Source organism: Schistocerca nitens, chromosome 12, assembly GCF_023898315.1.
Source record: "Schistocerca nitens isolate TAMUIC-IGC-003100 chromosome 12, iqSchNite1.1, whole genome shotgun sequence".
Taxonomy (NCBI): Eukaryota; Metazoa; Arthropoda; class Insecta; order Orthoptera; family Acrididae; genus Schistocerca; species Schistocerca nitens.
The window spans coordinates 42,868,085-42,886,441 of record NC_064625.1 but is presented as its reverse complement, the minus strand read 5'-3'; the positions used below and the strand labels follow the sequence as shown (position 1 = coordinate 42,886,441).

General features: G+C 43.5%; 1 protein-coding gene across 1 annotated transcript in view; it reads left to right on the top strand.

Annotated features, from left to right (window-relative positions):
• Positions 1 to 18,357, top strand: part of LOC126214897 (5-hydroxytryptamine receptor 2A) — a 177,122-nt gene that overhangs the window by 140,546 nt on the left and 18,219 nt on the right. Inside the window, exon 10 of the mRNA XM_049941540.1 lies at positions 16,568 to 16,744. Coding sequence (XP_049797497.1) covers positions 16,568 to 16,744 — 177 coding nt within the window. The remainder of the gene's footprint in view (positions 1 to 16,567; positions 16,745 to 18,357) is intronic.

Here is an 18,357-nt window from a genome sequence, read left to right as displayed (position 1 = left end):
AAACACACAAATTCTACAACCTACGGCAAAATCACATGAGAAATTCCGCCCAATGGGCATGGCTTTACGTTAGTGAATCTCTATACTATGGTCTCGTAATCTGTTTACCGCAACAGTGCACTCCCTGGATCGGATGGTGGATCTTTTATTATACCTCACACTTCGCCTCTCACAATCATCCTCACGAAACTTTCCTCCAGATCGAGCGATACAGAAGGAACAGGCATACCCACAAATCTTTCGAAACTACCTTGCTACCCCCATGCAAAACACACATACCCAAATTACATGACATATACAACACAACAATATGAAATGCAACGCAAAGAACTGTTACAACATCATCACTTTCCGCTTTCCCACTTCAATCAATATCTATCCCAGTTTCACACGACACTGCCCCACTTTGTAATTCTACTTTCCTACTGTGAACTCTGGAGATAAACGCACGTCTTCCTGTGCAATGCAAGCCAAGTGGCGTTGCTGGAAAAACGGCCGACTCACCTTGATTCTCTCTCAGAGTTTAAATTTAGCGTCACACGGAATGATATTTCTTAAATACTTCAACTTATGATACACACGCTATTTCTTAAATATTTCAGCTTATTGTACACACGCTATTAATTCTTAAATATTTCAGCTTATTGTACACACGCTAGTATCTCAACTTATAACTACACGTGGGCTCATTGTGACCGTTGGTTTACTACAATCCCCTTAAAATTACCTGCCTCACTTTGTAATTTTCCCCACAAAAGTTCCTGGGAAAGAGAAATGATTAGTTCTAACTACTCTTAAATATTCCACATCCATACCATGCCTCCACACTTTCATTACGGAGCACAACAAAAAAACAGGTCTTTACAGCAGAAGGTTCAGCGCCAGAGTGCCGAAACATGGCCGTATTCTGGTCCTCTCGCACCTCTGTCGAAGTGGGAGAAGCACCTTGCTACCTTATTGGTCAGCCACATTTCAGACGCTCCAAAGCTCTGGTAACTTCCATCTCTTTGATCTCACCAAAGGTAGCCAAAGGATCGACTCAAAGATGATCATATATTCCCATTCACTATCTGTGGTTAGCAGACGACCGTACATTCATTCATTTCACAGATCTCACCAAACTGGATGTAGGGATTTATTTTGAGGGAGTGCACATGTGATCAATTAAATAAATAAATTGTCATTCTTTCCCACACTGGTATCCGGCTTCGCTGTATTAATTGAAATTGAGTTACTTTTACACAAAAAATGTGTTGTTCTGACAAGAATTTCGTACCTATTTTCAATGTTGGGCGGTACTGTACCCTTTCACCACCGGCTACCCATGCAGAAAAAAATGGCACGGTACTATCCTTGCAATGCGAGGGTAGTTCCGAACATTTTTTTAAGAAAACTGTATTAAAACAAACGTAGCAATTCATCAAAATAACCAGGAGGAGACCTTAGCCCCTGGAGGCCTCAAATAGACGACCAAATTATTGACAGTTGTTGCATTATTGTACTCTCCAAAATCCGGAGTAACGTACACATACAAATATATAACAATCCACATGACAAATAAAACATCACATCATAGAAATGAAAAAATAATATTGAGATAAAAATTTGCTTTAGTGACTGGGATCTTCGTTATTTTCATGAGTAATCCAAATTTCAATAATTCTAAAACAAATAAAAAAAATACTAATTGTACTCATGAAATTTTAAATAGCTCACCGTCCAAACACAGAGTAAGTAATCTGACATTCATAAATTGCGCTGTAAAAACCCTTACACAGCAAAGTCTAAATACAAAACAAAATCAACAAAAGAAAAAAAATTCGTACACTAGTTACACGTAGAATGTCAGGCTCCATACCATTACTCTAAAATATACCTCAAACCTACAGCGAAATAAAACTGAGAAGGAAAACAATGAGATATACCACAAGTTACATACTGGTTACGTAATATAGTTCGTCTAAGACATCATGTCATACCTCATTAACTATCATCACCTAAACAATTGCCACAGCTACTCGACAGTGAGTTTAACCTTATCCTATATCCATCAGTACAAATACCTGCTGCTGAGCTAGTCAGTCCATCAACTTTGATCAATACTCGCAATAAATAGTTAGCAATAAGTGCTTGAATCTACCAGTAGCTCTCTTATCTTACTCTACTGTTCATTTCTCTGTTGTCACACATATAGACGACAAGAACTTGCATTTCGCCTAGCCTTCGTTACACTTTAATGTGAAATATCACCACTGTGATAATAAAAATAAGTGGCTTCAGTCAAAACACCAACAAGATTATATGCACGACATCAAAATACATCAGTTAATTCCGATATTTGTTGTGCAATGCAAACTCTTGTCCCCTGTGACAATCTTACTGATCAATGCTACATGAACCGCTACGTTAGTATTACGCCACTGGCTTATAATTAGAGCATCATTGTACCAAATATTCTAATAAACATGCTACGTGAACTTGATAACCCAGAACAGACAAAAAACAAACTATTCTAAACACAAATATTAATAAAATACAATTACGCTTGCTGTCCCTTCAGGAATGAAACATATAAAAAAAAAAACATTTACACAATTACAAATACATTATTCCCTATCTTGCGAGTCACACGGAAACATTTCATTCTGTGATTTTCTTGGGGTCAAAAGGTTGCTGATAGTTTTCCTAGAACCACTGTCTCGGTGTCAAAGCTCTCCCATGGTTACCCGGACGAAAGTCTTTGAGTCACTCAATTCGGCATTTTGAACACGCACTGAACAGTAAACTGTATCTCTCATTAAACACAAATGTCATAGTCACTCTCAGAGTACCATCCACACGAATCTGTTCGTCCAAAAAATGGCCCTACAACTACTATTACCCACGGTTCTGTCCTTTCAGTTCATGGTGTAATTAAAAGTCGTAAGTTTCAACAAACAGCACTTATTCCCGCGCCAATTCAAGAAATGTCTCCTACTACAGACGCCAATGTCAATGTCCCACTCTAATTTCTTGCCTTCATACAATAATTGTTCACCAAACGACAACTGTCCTCTAAGTATACCAAGTGTCCCACATGCAATTCACAAAGCACACTTAACAAGTCATTGTCAAAAGTTTATGGATCCCACCATTCAGTGGTCAAGACAAAACAAAACGATCGTCCTGTCTGCTAAAGACAAAATCTTTTCCACCACTCACAACGTGGAATCACCAGTCCTTCACTTTCCACCTTATAGAAAGTCGCAGTCATCTTGTTTCACGGCTCCACAGTCCAGTACTAGTTAATAGTTGCTGGTAACAAATGCTCGCCGGGCTCTGCCGCGCCTCGTCCATTCTGCAGTAGCGCCGCTGCGCGCGCCGTTGAGCAGAAGACACCACCCGCTGTTGCCTCCGCAGGATACCTTCCCCAGTCGTAAGGGTGGCGGAACTCATGAATGGCCAGTGATACGTGCGTGTCGCCCCAGGCCGTTGACCTGCTGTAGCGGGCGCGTGGAGTGTACCTCGTCCGACGGTGGAGTGGGGAGTGCCGCGGCTGTGTCGCCTGTCGCCGTGGCGACGTCAGCCCGGCCCGTTAGCGGTATGGGCGTTACGACACCCAATTAGCCAGATCTTCCGTGCATCTCGCAACATTACAGACAAAAGGAAATTCTTACATTAAAATTATACACCCTAGTTTTCTACACATACAACATCAACATTTATCTCTTTTCTATAGACAGCCCACACTCGTGCTATTCATTGTACCTGTCGTCCCTCATACAAAACATGAAAGTGTAAAAAAAAAAAGAACAAAAGGAATGATAAACAATCTATACTGCTCATAATTACAATATCAAATAGTAGGCTACTCTATCATCCTATCACAGTGAAAGTGTTCGAAACTGTTTATTCTAAAACTACAATATACAATGAACTTTTGTGCTTGTGACTGACTGAAATTAATACCCCTTGAAAGTGCTCTAACAAAAAATAAGAATAATCCACAAGGCTCACAATTACCTACCACATGTTATTAAATAGTAAACTACTTTAACATCCTAACACAACAAACATTTTAGAAACTGATGATTCTAAATCTACAACATACAATGCACCTTTGTGCTTGTGACAGACTGAAATCAGTATCTCTTTACATATTTTACATTTTATTATATATAACAACATTTCTAGGACACGTATGAACCATCCACATGATGTCAGATCCTGACCTGCCATCGAGGTTCATCCAAATCAAACAATACATAATAATGTTTTGGTTACGAATCGGTAGCATCCCCTTTGCAGGAGTGTGCGCATTGATCACACTACTCTACGACTCTCACTCACCAGACATCACATTTTCCTTCTCATTCAATCCAGTAATACACTAACAGAATAGGTCTAGAAGTCAGCTAACCTTAACACCACCACACTCACTACAACATACCATACCTTTGCTCCCTTATACTCAACCACATAACACATGAAGCTGTTTCGGAGATAGCATTCCAGTCTCCGAATTCGTCCTTTCACTCTGGCACCTCTCTCCATCGGCTTACCTCTGCATTCACTTTATGCTAAATATCAACTTAGAATCGCGACATTTCATCTAAGAACAAAAATACACAAATTAATCAACCTGCAAAAATAACTGCACACATTCTTGGTACCGTTTTGATTGGTTATACTGGTACCAGGCTTCAACAACAACAAAAAATATTAATTTTGCCCAATCGCAAATTTTATGCTAAGAATTAGATCTACACTTATATTACATCTTACGTCAGTATTCCACAACGTTCACCATCTGGGTCTCATACTCCCTTTACGTCCTTTCACATTGTGCAGTTGTCCTCATCTCTTCATTCGTATTTCGGCTCTCCGTCCATCCATTACTCCATCATTTCCTGGTCTTCCTTCGCCATTGGCATCAATCTCTATTGCAGCATACACAGGCCTCTCTGTAACATACATCTAAGACATCTCCACATTATTCAATTCTACTCACCTTTATTTACCACTGTTTCATCACGTCGAATCTCTCTTTATTAATCACACTGCTTCACGTCGCTTTTCTCCTCACATACCACCTTTATCCACTACTATTTATCACGTCGCTTCTCTATCTACCATCTTTATTCACTCATTAATCATCACGTCGTTTCTGCTTGATCCTCATTCATATGACAAAAAATACGTACATACACCACTCTGTCGACTCCTGTTCATGACTCATTTGACCAGTCTATTCCGTCATACTTCCTGACATCCCGCATGAAAATTCTTACGTTCGATTTGACCCTGCACAACGTTACACACCACAAATAAATACACTGACTATTTACCATAAATTGCCTACCTTAGATCTATCCTTAACTTTTCCATAATTTGATGTTAGAAATGTGATGAAGCCCACGAGATTGTTTTCCCTTGATCGTCTCAATCAGTACAGCATTTTCATGTACAATCCGCCTCACTCTGAATGGTCCACTATACACAGTAAAGAACTTGCTAGTTAGGAATTTGTGCTTACACGAAAATTAAATGTATGCAGAGAATATACAAGCTGGGAGAATTGGGCAGCCCAAGTGTTAGAAACTTAGGTGCTAGTGGCCTCTCTCACTAACACCAGATTCCGAACAACCATACACAGCACTTCATTATAACTGTCACCACGACAATGACATACTATAGATCAGATGGCATCCAATTTAAAAACTTCGATCACAACGTTTACTTTTTACATTACGTGTTAAGTACCTGCAATAGTCAAATCATACTAATTGAACTGGACTCATTGGCATTACTACATAACATTTCTTTTACTTTACTGTTCGAAATAAAAATTTGCAACTTTTACTGAGATACCAGCCTAACAGATTCCATTACTGCCGTTTTATTCTCTGATCAGAAGTATGGTATTTGCATTCCTACATATTAGTTGAGTTTGTCTGCTACATAGACAATTTTCAGTGCCAGCTGCATGTGTTTTAAGAGCAAGATATTAAGGGCTGATATGTTGGATTAGTTTCTCCTATTCTTGAATCCATTATGACAAGAATGAAATGCCTGGATTCCACGCTCTCCTGTCATTGTGATAGTTTCTGCCGTTCCTATCCTCGACACTAACTGACCTATGAGTCGTGTCTCCGTTCACGATATTGCTCTCATTACCCAATCCTTGTAACAAGTGCTGAAGTGACGCGGAATCGTCTAAGCCTCTGCCTGCCATCGCTATACCTCTGCTCAATTTCACTGGCAACTTCGTTATACAGATCCTAAAGAGCTCCCCAGGTTCGTATGTCACATTCAAATACCTGTTTCGTCTGAACATTTCCTGACAGCACGACACTGAATCCCTTATGCCACCTTCGTTACGATTTTGCATCATCAATATGCTTAGCGTAACCTGGTCCTGCTTACTTTTCGGCCTGAATTCATTTAAATAGCTACTACAGTCTTTAAGGTCTTCCTGCATTTTCGCTCTTGCCTCGTCCCTCAAATAGTTATACACAAACTTCGTTTTGAGGAGCAGTCCCCACGATGAAGGTAATGAATCTTGAAATTGAGACAGCCTTGGACTATACCCAGTTGAGTTTGCCACCTGTTTTATCCGACACAACCGTTCTTCTGACTCTGTGAATTCGCCTTTCTCTTTCTGCCTATTTTCGCTTTCTGAGTTTATCTCACTCTCCCTCTGCAATCTACCTGGTGGTGTGTCACCTTCGCTACTGCACGCTAATTGCAACTGTGCTAGTTCACTATGTTTCCTACTTATTTCTAATTGTGCCTCTTTAAACTGTAATGGTGATTGTATCTCCTCCTGATCGGCATAAACCTCTCGCTGCGTACTGTCAGAACCTGTCTCGCCTCTTTTACTGATCTTTTCTGCATCTGCACTAATCGTATTCATTCTGACCACTACCTCTTCGATTCGCTCATCCGGCAACACGTCCCTACGTTCAGTAGTATCACACTCTATTGCAAATATTTGTACCTCCACATTATTATCTTTTTCTTTCACTGCGTCACACACTTGCTTTACCGCATCCAGATTCTTCTCCCCCTCACCTAACCGATTATTGACTGCGGGCAGACGCTCATCGATAACTGTGTGTAGCTTCCTCATTGCCTCTTTATTTCCCCTATCCATTGTTTCCAATCTCTCCTTAGTCTCCCTATCTCTCTCCTTATTATCTCTATTGATTGCTTCTAATCTTTCGTTATTTGCTTCCAATCCTTTCTTAGTTGCTTCAAATCGTTCCTTATTCTCCCTATCTCTCTCCTTATTATCTCTATCTAATCTTTCGTTAATATCTCTATTCATTGCTTCTAATCTTTCCTTATTCTCTCTATCTCTCTCCTTATTATCTCTCACCAAACTCTGTAACAACTGTAGCATCATATCGTCATTTGCAACTTTCGACGCGCTCACCTCGTTCGCCTGTGAAACCGTAGCCTCGCTAAGAGTAGCTGCACTTTCACTGCATACCTGTCCTAATCTCGGCTCGCCCGCGTCGTCTGGAAAGGCCCGCGTTTGTGGACAAAGCCCGCCGCATAAAGGATCACCCAGGAGCGGTCCAGTGAACAATTCAACCCCTTCCGAGTGTTTGTCTTTCTCGCTCGTTAACACATGGTCAACAGCTACTTCCTGCTGCACTGCTACGTTCACGCCAGAATCGCTATTCTCCATGGTGACTACACTTTTAGACTGCAACCTAGTTACTACGGACATTACGCAAAAGAAATTATACCACGATCTTCCAGCCTTGTACGATATAGCAATTAAATAAAATAAAAGATCCTCACCAATCCAGAAAGAAATTGCAAACAAAAAAAAATTTACTTCTTAGCGCTATCACAATATATTCAATCAAAAAATAAAAAAAAAATCTTAACAGCAATAATCCTGGCAACAAAATAATCCTAACAAAAGGAATCCTGGCAGGGTCGAAATTATGAGAGGCACCCACTTGCCTTTCTCATACTGTGGCATCAAGCAGTCAGGCCTGCAAGATGAGTGGTTTGCCAAGCGAGTGGATTCTTCCTTAATTTATCGAGCAACATGAATTCTCGTATCTTACCATTTAGTTACAAATTATCCTCCTGCATGAATAATACGCAACGGAAACACGCATCTGACTATCAGTGATTTATAGAACTCTGACTGCACACTACGCACTGGCAATACCACATTTACTTTTTGTCTTTGATTTAACGGCTTTTATATAAATTCGGGACATTATGACAACATACAATTTAATGAAAAAGGCCACCAATCTCTTTCTATTCACTATCTGATTTATTCCTAAACACACAAATTCTACAACCTACGGCAAAATCACATGAGAAATTCCGCCCAGTGGGCATGGCTTTACGTTAGTGAATCTGTATACTATGGTCTCGTAATCTGTTTACCGCAACAGTGCACTCCCTGGATCGGATGGTGGATCTTTTATTATACCTCACACTTCGCCTCTCACAATCATCCTCACGAAACTTTCCTCCAGATCGAGCGATACAGAAGGAACAGGCATACCCACAAATCTTTCGAAACTACCTTGCTACCCCCATGCAAAACACACATACCCAAATTACATGACATATACAACACAACAATATGAAATGCAACGCAAAGAACTGTTACAACATCATCACTTTCCGCTTTCCCACTTCAATCAATATCTATCCCAGTTTCACACGACACTGCCCCACTTTGTAATTCTACTTTCCTACTGTGAACTCTGGAGATAAACGCACGTCTTCCTGTGCAATGCAAGCCAAGTGGCGTTGCTGGAAAAACGGCCGACTCACCTTGATTCTCTCTCAGAGTTTAAATTTAGCGTCACACGGAATGATATTTCTTAAATACTTCAACTTATGATACACACGCTATTTCTTAAATATTTCAGCTTATTGTACACACGCTATTAATTCTTAAATATTTCAGCTTATTGTACACACGCTAGTATCTCAACTTATAACTACACGTGGGCTCATTGTGACCGTTGGTTTACTACAATCCCCTTAAAATTACCTGCCTCACTTTGTAATTTTCCCCACAAAAGTTCCTGGGAAAGAGAAATGATTAGTTCTAACTACTCTTAAATATTCCACATCCATACCATGCCTCCACACTTTCATTACGGAGCACAACAAAAAAACAGGTCTTTACAGCAGAAGGTTCAGCGCCAGAGTGCCGAAACATGGCCGTATTCCGGTCCTCTCGCACCTCTGTCGAAGTGGGAGAAGCACCTTGCTACCTTATTGGTCAGCCACATTTCAGACGCTCCAAAGCTCTGGTAACTTCCATCTCTTTGATCTCACCAAAGGTAGCCAAAGGATCGACTCAAAGATGATCATATATTCCCATTCACTATCTGTGGTTAGCAGACGACCATACATTCATTCATTTCACAGATCTCACCAAACTGGATGTAGGGATTTATTTTGAGGGAGTGCACATGTGATCAATTAAATAAATAAATTGTCATTCTTTCCCACACTGGTATCCGGCTTCGCTGTATTAATTGAAATTGAGTTACTTTTACACAAAAAATGTGTTGTTCTGACAAGAATTTCGTACCTATTTTCAATGTTGGGCGGTACTGTACCCTTTCAACCTAACTAATCTAAGGACATCACACACATCCATGCACGAGGCAGGATTCGAACCTGCGACCGTAGCGGTCACGCAGTTCCGGACTGAAGCGCCTAGAACCGCTCAGCCACCGCAGCCGCCGACTAATGGAGTTCTGAAACTTCCTGGCAGATTAAAACTGAGTGCCCGACCGAGACTCGAACTCGGGACCTTTGCCTTTCGCGGGCAAGTGCTCTACCACAATAAGTTTCGGCTAGTAATAGCGAATAAACTGTTCTAAAAGAACAATGTATACTTGGAAAAGGCCTGGAGACACGGGAAGGTTCCAGCTGGAATACGGCAGAAATCAGCTTCTGGATTCTAAAGCATACCGAGGAGCAGATAGAGACTCAAATCACAATTTAGTAATGATGGAGAAACAGTGTAGCAAGAAGTGGGATACTGTAGTGCTTAGTAATGATGAAGCGTAGTTAAAATCTGGCTAGTTAGGTCGCATCACATTTCTTCAAACAATCGACGATTCGATCCCTCTGCTGAGGTATTCTCCAGGAATTACTTTTGAATACACTGTGGGAGTGGGCAGTGATCAATGTGTTACAGATGTTTACTATCAAAAACAGTCTTGATCACAATTTATTTATTACAGTGACCGGTTTCGACCACTACTGTGGTCAGCTTTAGAACAATGAGTAAGAACCTCCTTCTGGTGGTAAGTCCACCAGAAGGAGGTTCTTACTCATTGGTCTGAAGATGACCACAGTAGTGGTCGAAACCGGTCACCATAATAAATAAATTGTGACGAAGACTCGTTTTTGATAGTAAATATTCTTCAGGATCCTGCGGCGTCCACTGTAGACTGTACACCACAAGGTGCTTAAGAGGATCCCAGCAAAGAGGCCGAAGCATCGATTCTTTGAAGCGATATATCACGTATAATGGGGCATCAAATAATAACGAGAGGTACAAAAAGTAAGTAAACTGTTTATTACTTCAAAATTCATCGGCACAACTGCTGATATACACTGAAGAGTCAAAGAAAATGGTACACCTGCCTAATATCGTGCAGGGCCCCCCAAGAGCACGCAGAGGTACCGAAACATGACCATTAACTCTGCAGAACTGACCGTAAATCCATAAGACTACGAGGGGGGAGGGGCTAGGATGGGGGGGGAGGGGGGAGATCTGAACAGCACGTTGCAAGGTATCCCAGACATGCTCAATAATGGGCATGTCTGGAGAGTTTGGTGGCCATCGGAAGTGTTCACACTCGGAGGAGTGTTCCTGGAACCACTCTGTAGCAATTTTGGACCTGTGGGGTGTCGCATTGTCCTGCATGGAATTGCCCAAGTACGTAGCAATGCACAATGGACATGAATGGATACAGGTCATCAGATTGGATGCTTATGTACGTTTCATCTGTCAGAGTCGTATATAGACGTATCAGGGGACCCACTCCAACTGCACACGCCCCACACCATTACAGAATCTCAATCAGCTTGAACAGTCACTTGCTGACATGCAGGGTCCATGGATTCATGAGGTTTTCTCCATACCCGTACACGTCCATTCGCTCGATACAATTTGAAACGCGACTCGTCCCACCAGACAACGTGTTTCCAAACAGCCCAGTGTCGGTGTTGACGGGTCCAGGCGAGGCGTAAACCTTTGTGTTGTGCAGTCATCAAGGGTACTCGAGTGGTCCTTCGGCTCCAAAGCGCGTGTAGATGATGTTTCGTTGAATGGTTCGCACGCTGACACTTGTTGATGGCCCAGCATTTAAATCTGCAGCAATTTGCGGAAGGGTTGCACTTCTGTCACGCTGAACGATTCTTTTCAGTCGCCGTCGGTCCCGTTCTTGCAAGATCTTTTTCCGGCCGCGTTGATGTCGGAGATTTGATGTTTTACCGGATTCCTGATATTCATGGAACACACGTGAAATGGTCGTACGGTAAAATCCCCACTGCATCGCTACCTCGGAGATGCTGTACACCGTCGCTCGTGCACCGACTATAACACCGCTTTCAAACTCACTCAGATCTTGATAACTGCCGTTGTAGCAGCAGTAGCCGAACTTACAACTGCACCAGACACTTGTCTGACCGCAGCGTCGTATTCTGCCTGTTTACAGTCTCTGTATTTGAATACGCGTGCCTACACCAATTTCTTTGGCGCTTCATTGTACACTCCTGCAAATTGAAATAAGAACACCGTGAATTCATTGTCCCAGGAAGGGGAAACTTTATTGACACATTCCTGGGGTCAGATACATCACATGATCACACTGACAGAACCACAGGCACATAGACACAGGCAACAGAGCATGCACAATGTCGGCACTAGTACAGTGTATATCCACATTTCGCAGCAATGCAGGCTGCTATTCTCCCATGGAGACGATCGTAGAGATGCTGGATGCAGTCCTGTGGAACGGCTTGCCATGCCATTTCCACCTGACGCCTCAGTTGGACCAGCGTTCGTGCTGGACGTGCAGACCGCGTGAGACGACGCTTCATCCAGTCCCAAACATGCTCAATGGGGGACAGATCCGGAGATCTTGCTGGCCAGGGTAGTTGACTTACACCTTCTAGAGCACGTTGGGTGGCACGGGATACATGCGGACGTGCATTGTCCTGTTGGAACAACAAGTTCCCTTGCCGGTCTAGGAATGGTAGAACGATGGGTTCGATGACGGTTTGGATGTACCGTGCACTATTCAGTGTCCCCTCGACGATCACCAGTGGTGTACGGCCAGTGTAGGAGATCGCTCCCCACACCATGATGCCGGGTGTTGGCCCTGTGTGCCTCGGTCGTATGCAGTCCTGATTGTGGCGCTCACCTGCACGGCGCCAAACACGCATACGACCATCATTGGCACCAAGGCAGAAGCGACTCTCATCGCTGAAGACGACACGTCTCCATTCGTCCCTCCATTCACGCCTGTCGCGACACCACTGGAGGCGGGCTGCACGATGTTGGGGCGTGAGCGGAAGACGGCCTAACGGTGTGCGGAACCGTAGCCCAGCTTCATGGAGACGGTTGCGAATGCTCCTCGCCGATACCCCAGGAGCAACAGTGTCCCTAATTTGCTGGGAAGTGGCGGTGCGGTCCCCTACGGCACTGCGTAGGATCCTACGGTCTTGGCGTGCATCCGTACGTCGCTGTGGTCCGGTCCCAGGTCGACGGGCACGTGCACCTTCCGCCGACCACTGGCGACAACATCGATGTACTGTGGAGACCTCACGCCCCACGTGTTGAGCAATTCGGCGGTACGTCCACCCGGCCTCCCGCATGCCCACTATACGCCCTCGCTCAAAGTCCGTCAACTGCACATACGGTTCACGTCCACGCTGTCGCGGCATGCTACCAGTGTTAAAGACTGCGATGGAGCTCCGTATGCCACGGCAAACTGGCTGACACTGACGGCGGCGGTGCACAAATGCTGCGCAGCTAGTGCCATTCGACGGCCAACACCGCGGTTCCTGGTGTGTCCGCTGTGCCGTGCGTGTGATCATTGCTTGTACAGCCCTCTCGCAGTGTCCGGAGCAAGTATGGTGGGTCTGACACACCGGTGTCAATGTGTTCTTTTTTCCATTTCCAGGAGTGTATATATACCACAAGTGGCACGTATTGAATCAACCATTTGCAGTGAAGAAACGCACTATGTGCAAGTTGAATGCTGCGCATGTATTCCTCGCTCTAGAGGGGGGAGTCAGCGAATTAGAGGGAGAAGTCAGATCGCTTACCAAGTAACGGATGGACGGGTACGGGTATGGTGACACCCTCATGAATCCATGAACCCTGCATATCAGTAGGGGACTGTTCAAGCTGGTGGAAGCCCTGTAATGGTGTGGGGCATGTGAAGTTGTAGTGGTATGGGCCCCTGATACGTCTAGGTACGGCTGTGACAGGGGACATGTACCTAAGCATTCTGTCTGATTAGCTGCATCCAGTTATGTCCACTGTGTGTTCCGACAGACTTGGGCAATTCCAGCAGGACAATGCGACACCCCACACGTCTATAATTGCTACAGAGTAGCTCCAGGAACAATCTTCTGAGTTTAAACACTTCCGTTGGCACCAAACTTCCCAGACATGAACATTATTGAATATATCTTGGATGCCTTGCAACGTGCCGTTCAGGAGAGATCTCCACCCCTCGCACTCTTACGGATTTATGGACAGCCCTGCAGGCCTGATGGTGTCAATTTTCTCCAGCACTACTTCAGACATTAGTCGAATCCATTCCACGTCGTGTTGCGACAGTTCTACGTGATCGCTGGGGGCGCTACATGATATTTGGTAGGTGCACCACTTTCCTTAACTCTTCATTTTATATAGTCATATGTAACCGCTGTATTCATATTTAATTGCCCTGTTACGTCTAAATTAAATGCGACAATGCAGGGTGGTTACATTTAAACTTCCCGTACTTGAGCTTCGTAGATTTTCCTGAGACCAATACCGGAAGTTTTGTTTATTAACATAGCCAGTTATGAAAGACTTTGTCTCGGGGACATCACCTGCTGCCGAAGAAGCAGTGATTTAGGATGTCTCTGCAAGAATGCTAGTGCAGTTCTTAACTCCGTTTCGCCTATCAGTGTGTTTCAAATCTCGAAGCATATACAGTCCGCGATAGGTGATCATTACTGGTCCGTCGCAGTGGCTACCAACTCTCCGCGACGTAACATGTTCGAATTAATTTACCAAGGAAAATCACCAAATAGCCGTGTTTTTAGAAGTTATTCTATTTAGACAACCAGTTCCGGCATCTATTTTCAAGCCCCTAAGATATTTCGATACTTGCATTATTGGAGCCGTTAATAAACTAATTACCATATGAGTACCCAACTTCATGGGAATTATGTTCAGACTGTGAGCTGCCGAACCTACGTTGTTAGCAGTGTTAATGTCGTGACTTGCAGTTAGGCGCCGGTACTGATACGGTGACGTAGGGTTCAAACGCAAGTGCCAGTGTGCGTTACAGTCGCAGACAGTCAACATGGCGACAATGTGAGCAGGCCTGTACTCATAAAACTGATTTATCCAAATAACAGCAATATTACTGCTGCTCTTCGCGAATATCTCCGCAGGAAAGGAATACGGGGCGATCCTCTTTCCGCATAGCCGTTGAAGAACGTAATTTGGCCAATTAGCTGGCAATCCGCCCATCAAGATCACCAAATTTGATCCTGTGTGATTCCTGGCTGTGGACTGGCCTCAAGGACAGAGTTTACCAACGGGACACATACGTCGGATTTTGAAAATGAACGGAGTGAGTAAGGTAGCTAACGTCCCACCTGAGATGTTTCAGGCAGCGGTAGGGCGATTCCTGGTTGTCGTCACAGAGAGCATCGTTTGTGACCCGGAACGTAAACATGCTGCGCAAATAACAAATGTTAACCTCTCGTATGGAAATTGAAACGTGTTTCTTTCAACGGTTTATTCTTTATTTCTCTTCCGAATGTTCTTAGAAATGTTCCCACGAACTTTCGTTGTTCCACGATTACTCATTCTCCATGGTGACCTTCTCTATTAGCAAATGTTTAGTTACAACCACCCCATAAACGTAGGTGCAGTATTGTGCACGTTAATTGGGACAAACCGATTGAGCTTTATTTCTGCATATTTATTACTGTAGGCACTATACAGTTAGCAGCTTCATCTTTATTAATAAATAATGTGTCCACCTTTCGCTTTAATGAGGTTCTGAATACGTTGTGGCATAGATTCGACCATTGTAGGGCAAATGTTTCGTATTTCGTCGTCATGAAACCAAACTTTTAGTACATTTACTAATATGCATGCTTTTGTTGAACAGTCCATTTTACCAAGACGCCTTTTAAAAATACTCCACAAATTCTCGGCAGGATGTACCTCTGGTGACTTCCCAGGCCACTGAAGCACACTAAAGTTGTTTTCTTCAGAACGTCTTGACTGTTTTAGAAGTGTGACACAGGGCCATATCTTGATGAAATGTTCTTCCACCATCTTCAGAGGTCTGTAGGAGTGGCACAAGCATGCACATAAGGATTTTCATATATTTCATTAAAATCATAATGCCATCAACTGGAGCTACTACCCCAGCCCCACTTGCAGTAAAGGAACCCTAAAACATTTTTTTAGGGAGGAGGAATTTTACATTCTTTAAGATGCTCAGTTCTCATGGCTGCATCGCCTAAAAAACACTTGTTCTGTATCCTGTGATAATGAAAAGTGACTCATCACTGCAAATCATATGTTTCCAGTGCTTGTAGGCCCAAGATTTATATTTTTTGGCACATGCCAAAGGTTTTTCTTTGTTCAGGACAGGTGATAGCAACTGCTTGTTTATTGGCTTTAGTGCCTTCCACTCACCATCAAGAAGCCTACGCTGCACCGTTGAAGACCCAGTTTCAGCCTCAGCAGCCAGTAAACCTCGCAGAAAGTCCCAGACTTGTGAGGATGAATCATGCTAAGTAGAGTTTTGTCGGATGTAGAGGTGGTTTTTCGTTTTCGCCCACATCTGACTTTTCTGTTTGGAGACAATGGAGCAGTATCACTAATTCCCCTAGTAAGTCTTGAAACGCTAGATTTTCCAACACCAACAACAAACGAAATGTCTCTTACAGTACGTACGCGAAGAGCAACAAGGTTTGCCCGCTTCAGAGCTGAAATTTCCCTTTTAACACAAGCAGAAAGTTCTCCTGTCGAGAATACAGGAATGACATACGCTGTTGCTTATAGAGCTCTCAACTGCACTTGAGGGGACCTAAAATTATTGTTTATAGTCAAGGCAACAATAGTCCGCCAAGAGTCCAACAACTGGGTGGATAAGCTGGTTACAGCTAAGCAACTTCAGTTCTTTGTAAAATATGTACTTGTTCCAGTAAACTTGTACACGACAGTAGGTCTCATACTATGCACGTAATGTTGAGGCTGGAGCTGTGAGACAACCCTTCCCGTGTACTGGCGCCGTGAGCTGACACCTAGCTATGTGACCCGCAGGTGCCGTCTCCGGCGTTCGAGTCGCCGCCGACGTCCTCGTCCCTGGGGCTGGCTCACGGGGGCGGCGGCTCCGCCTCCACGGCGCCGCCGTCACCTGTGCACTTCTGCACTTCCGCCCCCGCGCCCACCCCCCAGCTAGGACAGGCGCCGAGCATGTCGCTACTGCACGCGGCACTCGTCCGCGCTGCCACGCAGCAGCAGCAGGAGTTGATGCAGCAACAGCAGCAGGAACTGCTGCAACAACAGCAACAGGAACAACAGCAGGAGCTGCAACAACAACAGCAGCAGCAGCAACAGCAGCAGCAGCAGCAACAACAACAACAACAACAACAACAACAGCTGTTGCACCAGCAACAGCAACAACTGCTGCATCAGCAACAGCTACTGCACCAACAACAGCAACAGCTGCTGCACCAGCAGCAACAACAGCAGCATCAACAACAGCAGCAGCAACAGCCAGTGCCGAGACTGGTATTGTATCTCTAATACATTACTCCTCCTCATTGTAGATAAAATGGTCCTAGTGCTATTAATCTTAACTTCAAGATAATGGCAAAACTGTGTTCATAACGCACATATAATATTGATTGATATAGACAACACTGGACACCTGTAAACTTTACGTAATATGATAGGTCCTGCTAAATACCAGGTTATCAAAAAGTCATTATAAAGTTGAATACGTAATAAACCACGGAATAATGTAGAAATAGAGGTAAAAATTGGTACACATGCTTGGAATGACATGGGTTTTTATTAGAACCACTCCATATTGCTAGACGCGTGAAAGATCTCTTGCACGCGCCGTTTGGTGATGATCATGTGCTCAGCCGCCACTTTCGTCATGCTTGGCCTCCCAGGTCCCCACACCTCACTCTGTGCGATTATTGGCTTTGGAGTTACCTGAAGTCGCAAGTGTATCGTGATCGACCGATATCCGACGCCAATGCCTCACCATAACTCCGGACATGCTTTACAGTGCTGCTCACAACATTATTCCTCGACTACAGCTATTGCTGAGGAATGATAGTGGACATTTTGTGCAATTCCTGTAAAGAATATCATCTTTGCTTTGTCTTACTTTGTTATGCTAATTATTGCTATTCTGATCAGATGAAGCGCTATCCGTCGCACATTTTTTGAACTTTTGTATTTTTTTGGTTCTAATAAAACCCCATATCATTCCAAGCATGTGTGTCAATTTGTACCTCTCTATCTACATTATTCAGTGATTTATTGAGTTTTCAAATTTATACTGTCTTTTTGATCACCCGGTATAACGGTAATGTTGTATACCGTTAGTTGGGTTGTTACTGGTTCACAAGCATTTTGTCTATTCGTTAAATAAGCAACATCTATTTTCCAAATACACTTAGGGACAAAAAAATCGACACACTGCAAAGGAATTATAAGAATGGGACGGAAATCAGTAGATCTGATGTACATATACAGGCAAATAAATGATTACAGTTCATAAAAAGTTGCATGATGTATTCAAGATAAAGAGGTTCATGCATTGGTCCACCTCTACTATTCGGTTTGACAATGATATTGAATGTCCTCATGAGGGATATCGTGTCATATTCTGTACAACCGGCGCATCAGATCGTCAAAATCCTGATCTCGCTGGGTTGGGGGTGTTCTGCCCATAATGCTCCAAACGTTCTCAGCTGGGGAGATATCTGACGACTTTTCAGGCCATGTAGAGTTTGGCAATCACGAAGACAAGCTGTAGAGACCCTCGTCGTGTGTCGGCGGACATTACCCTGCTGAAATTTAAGCCCGCGATC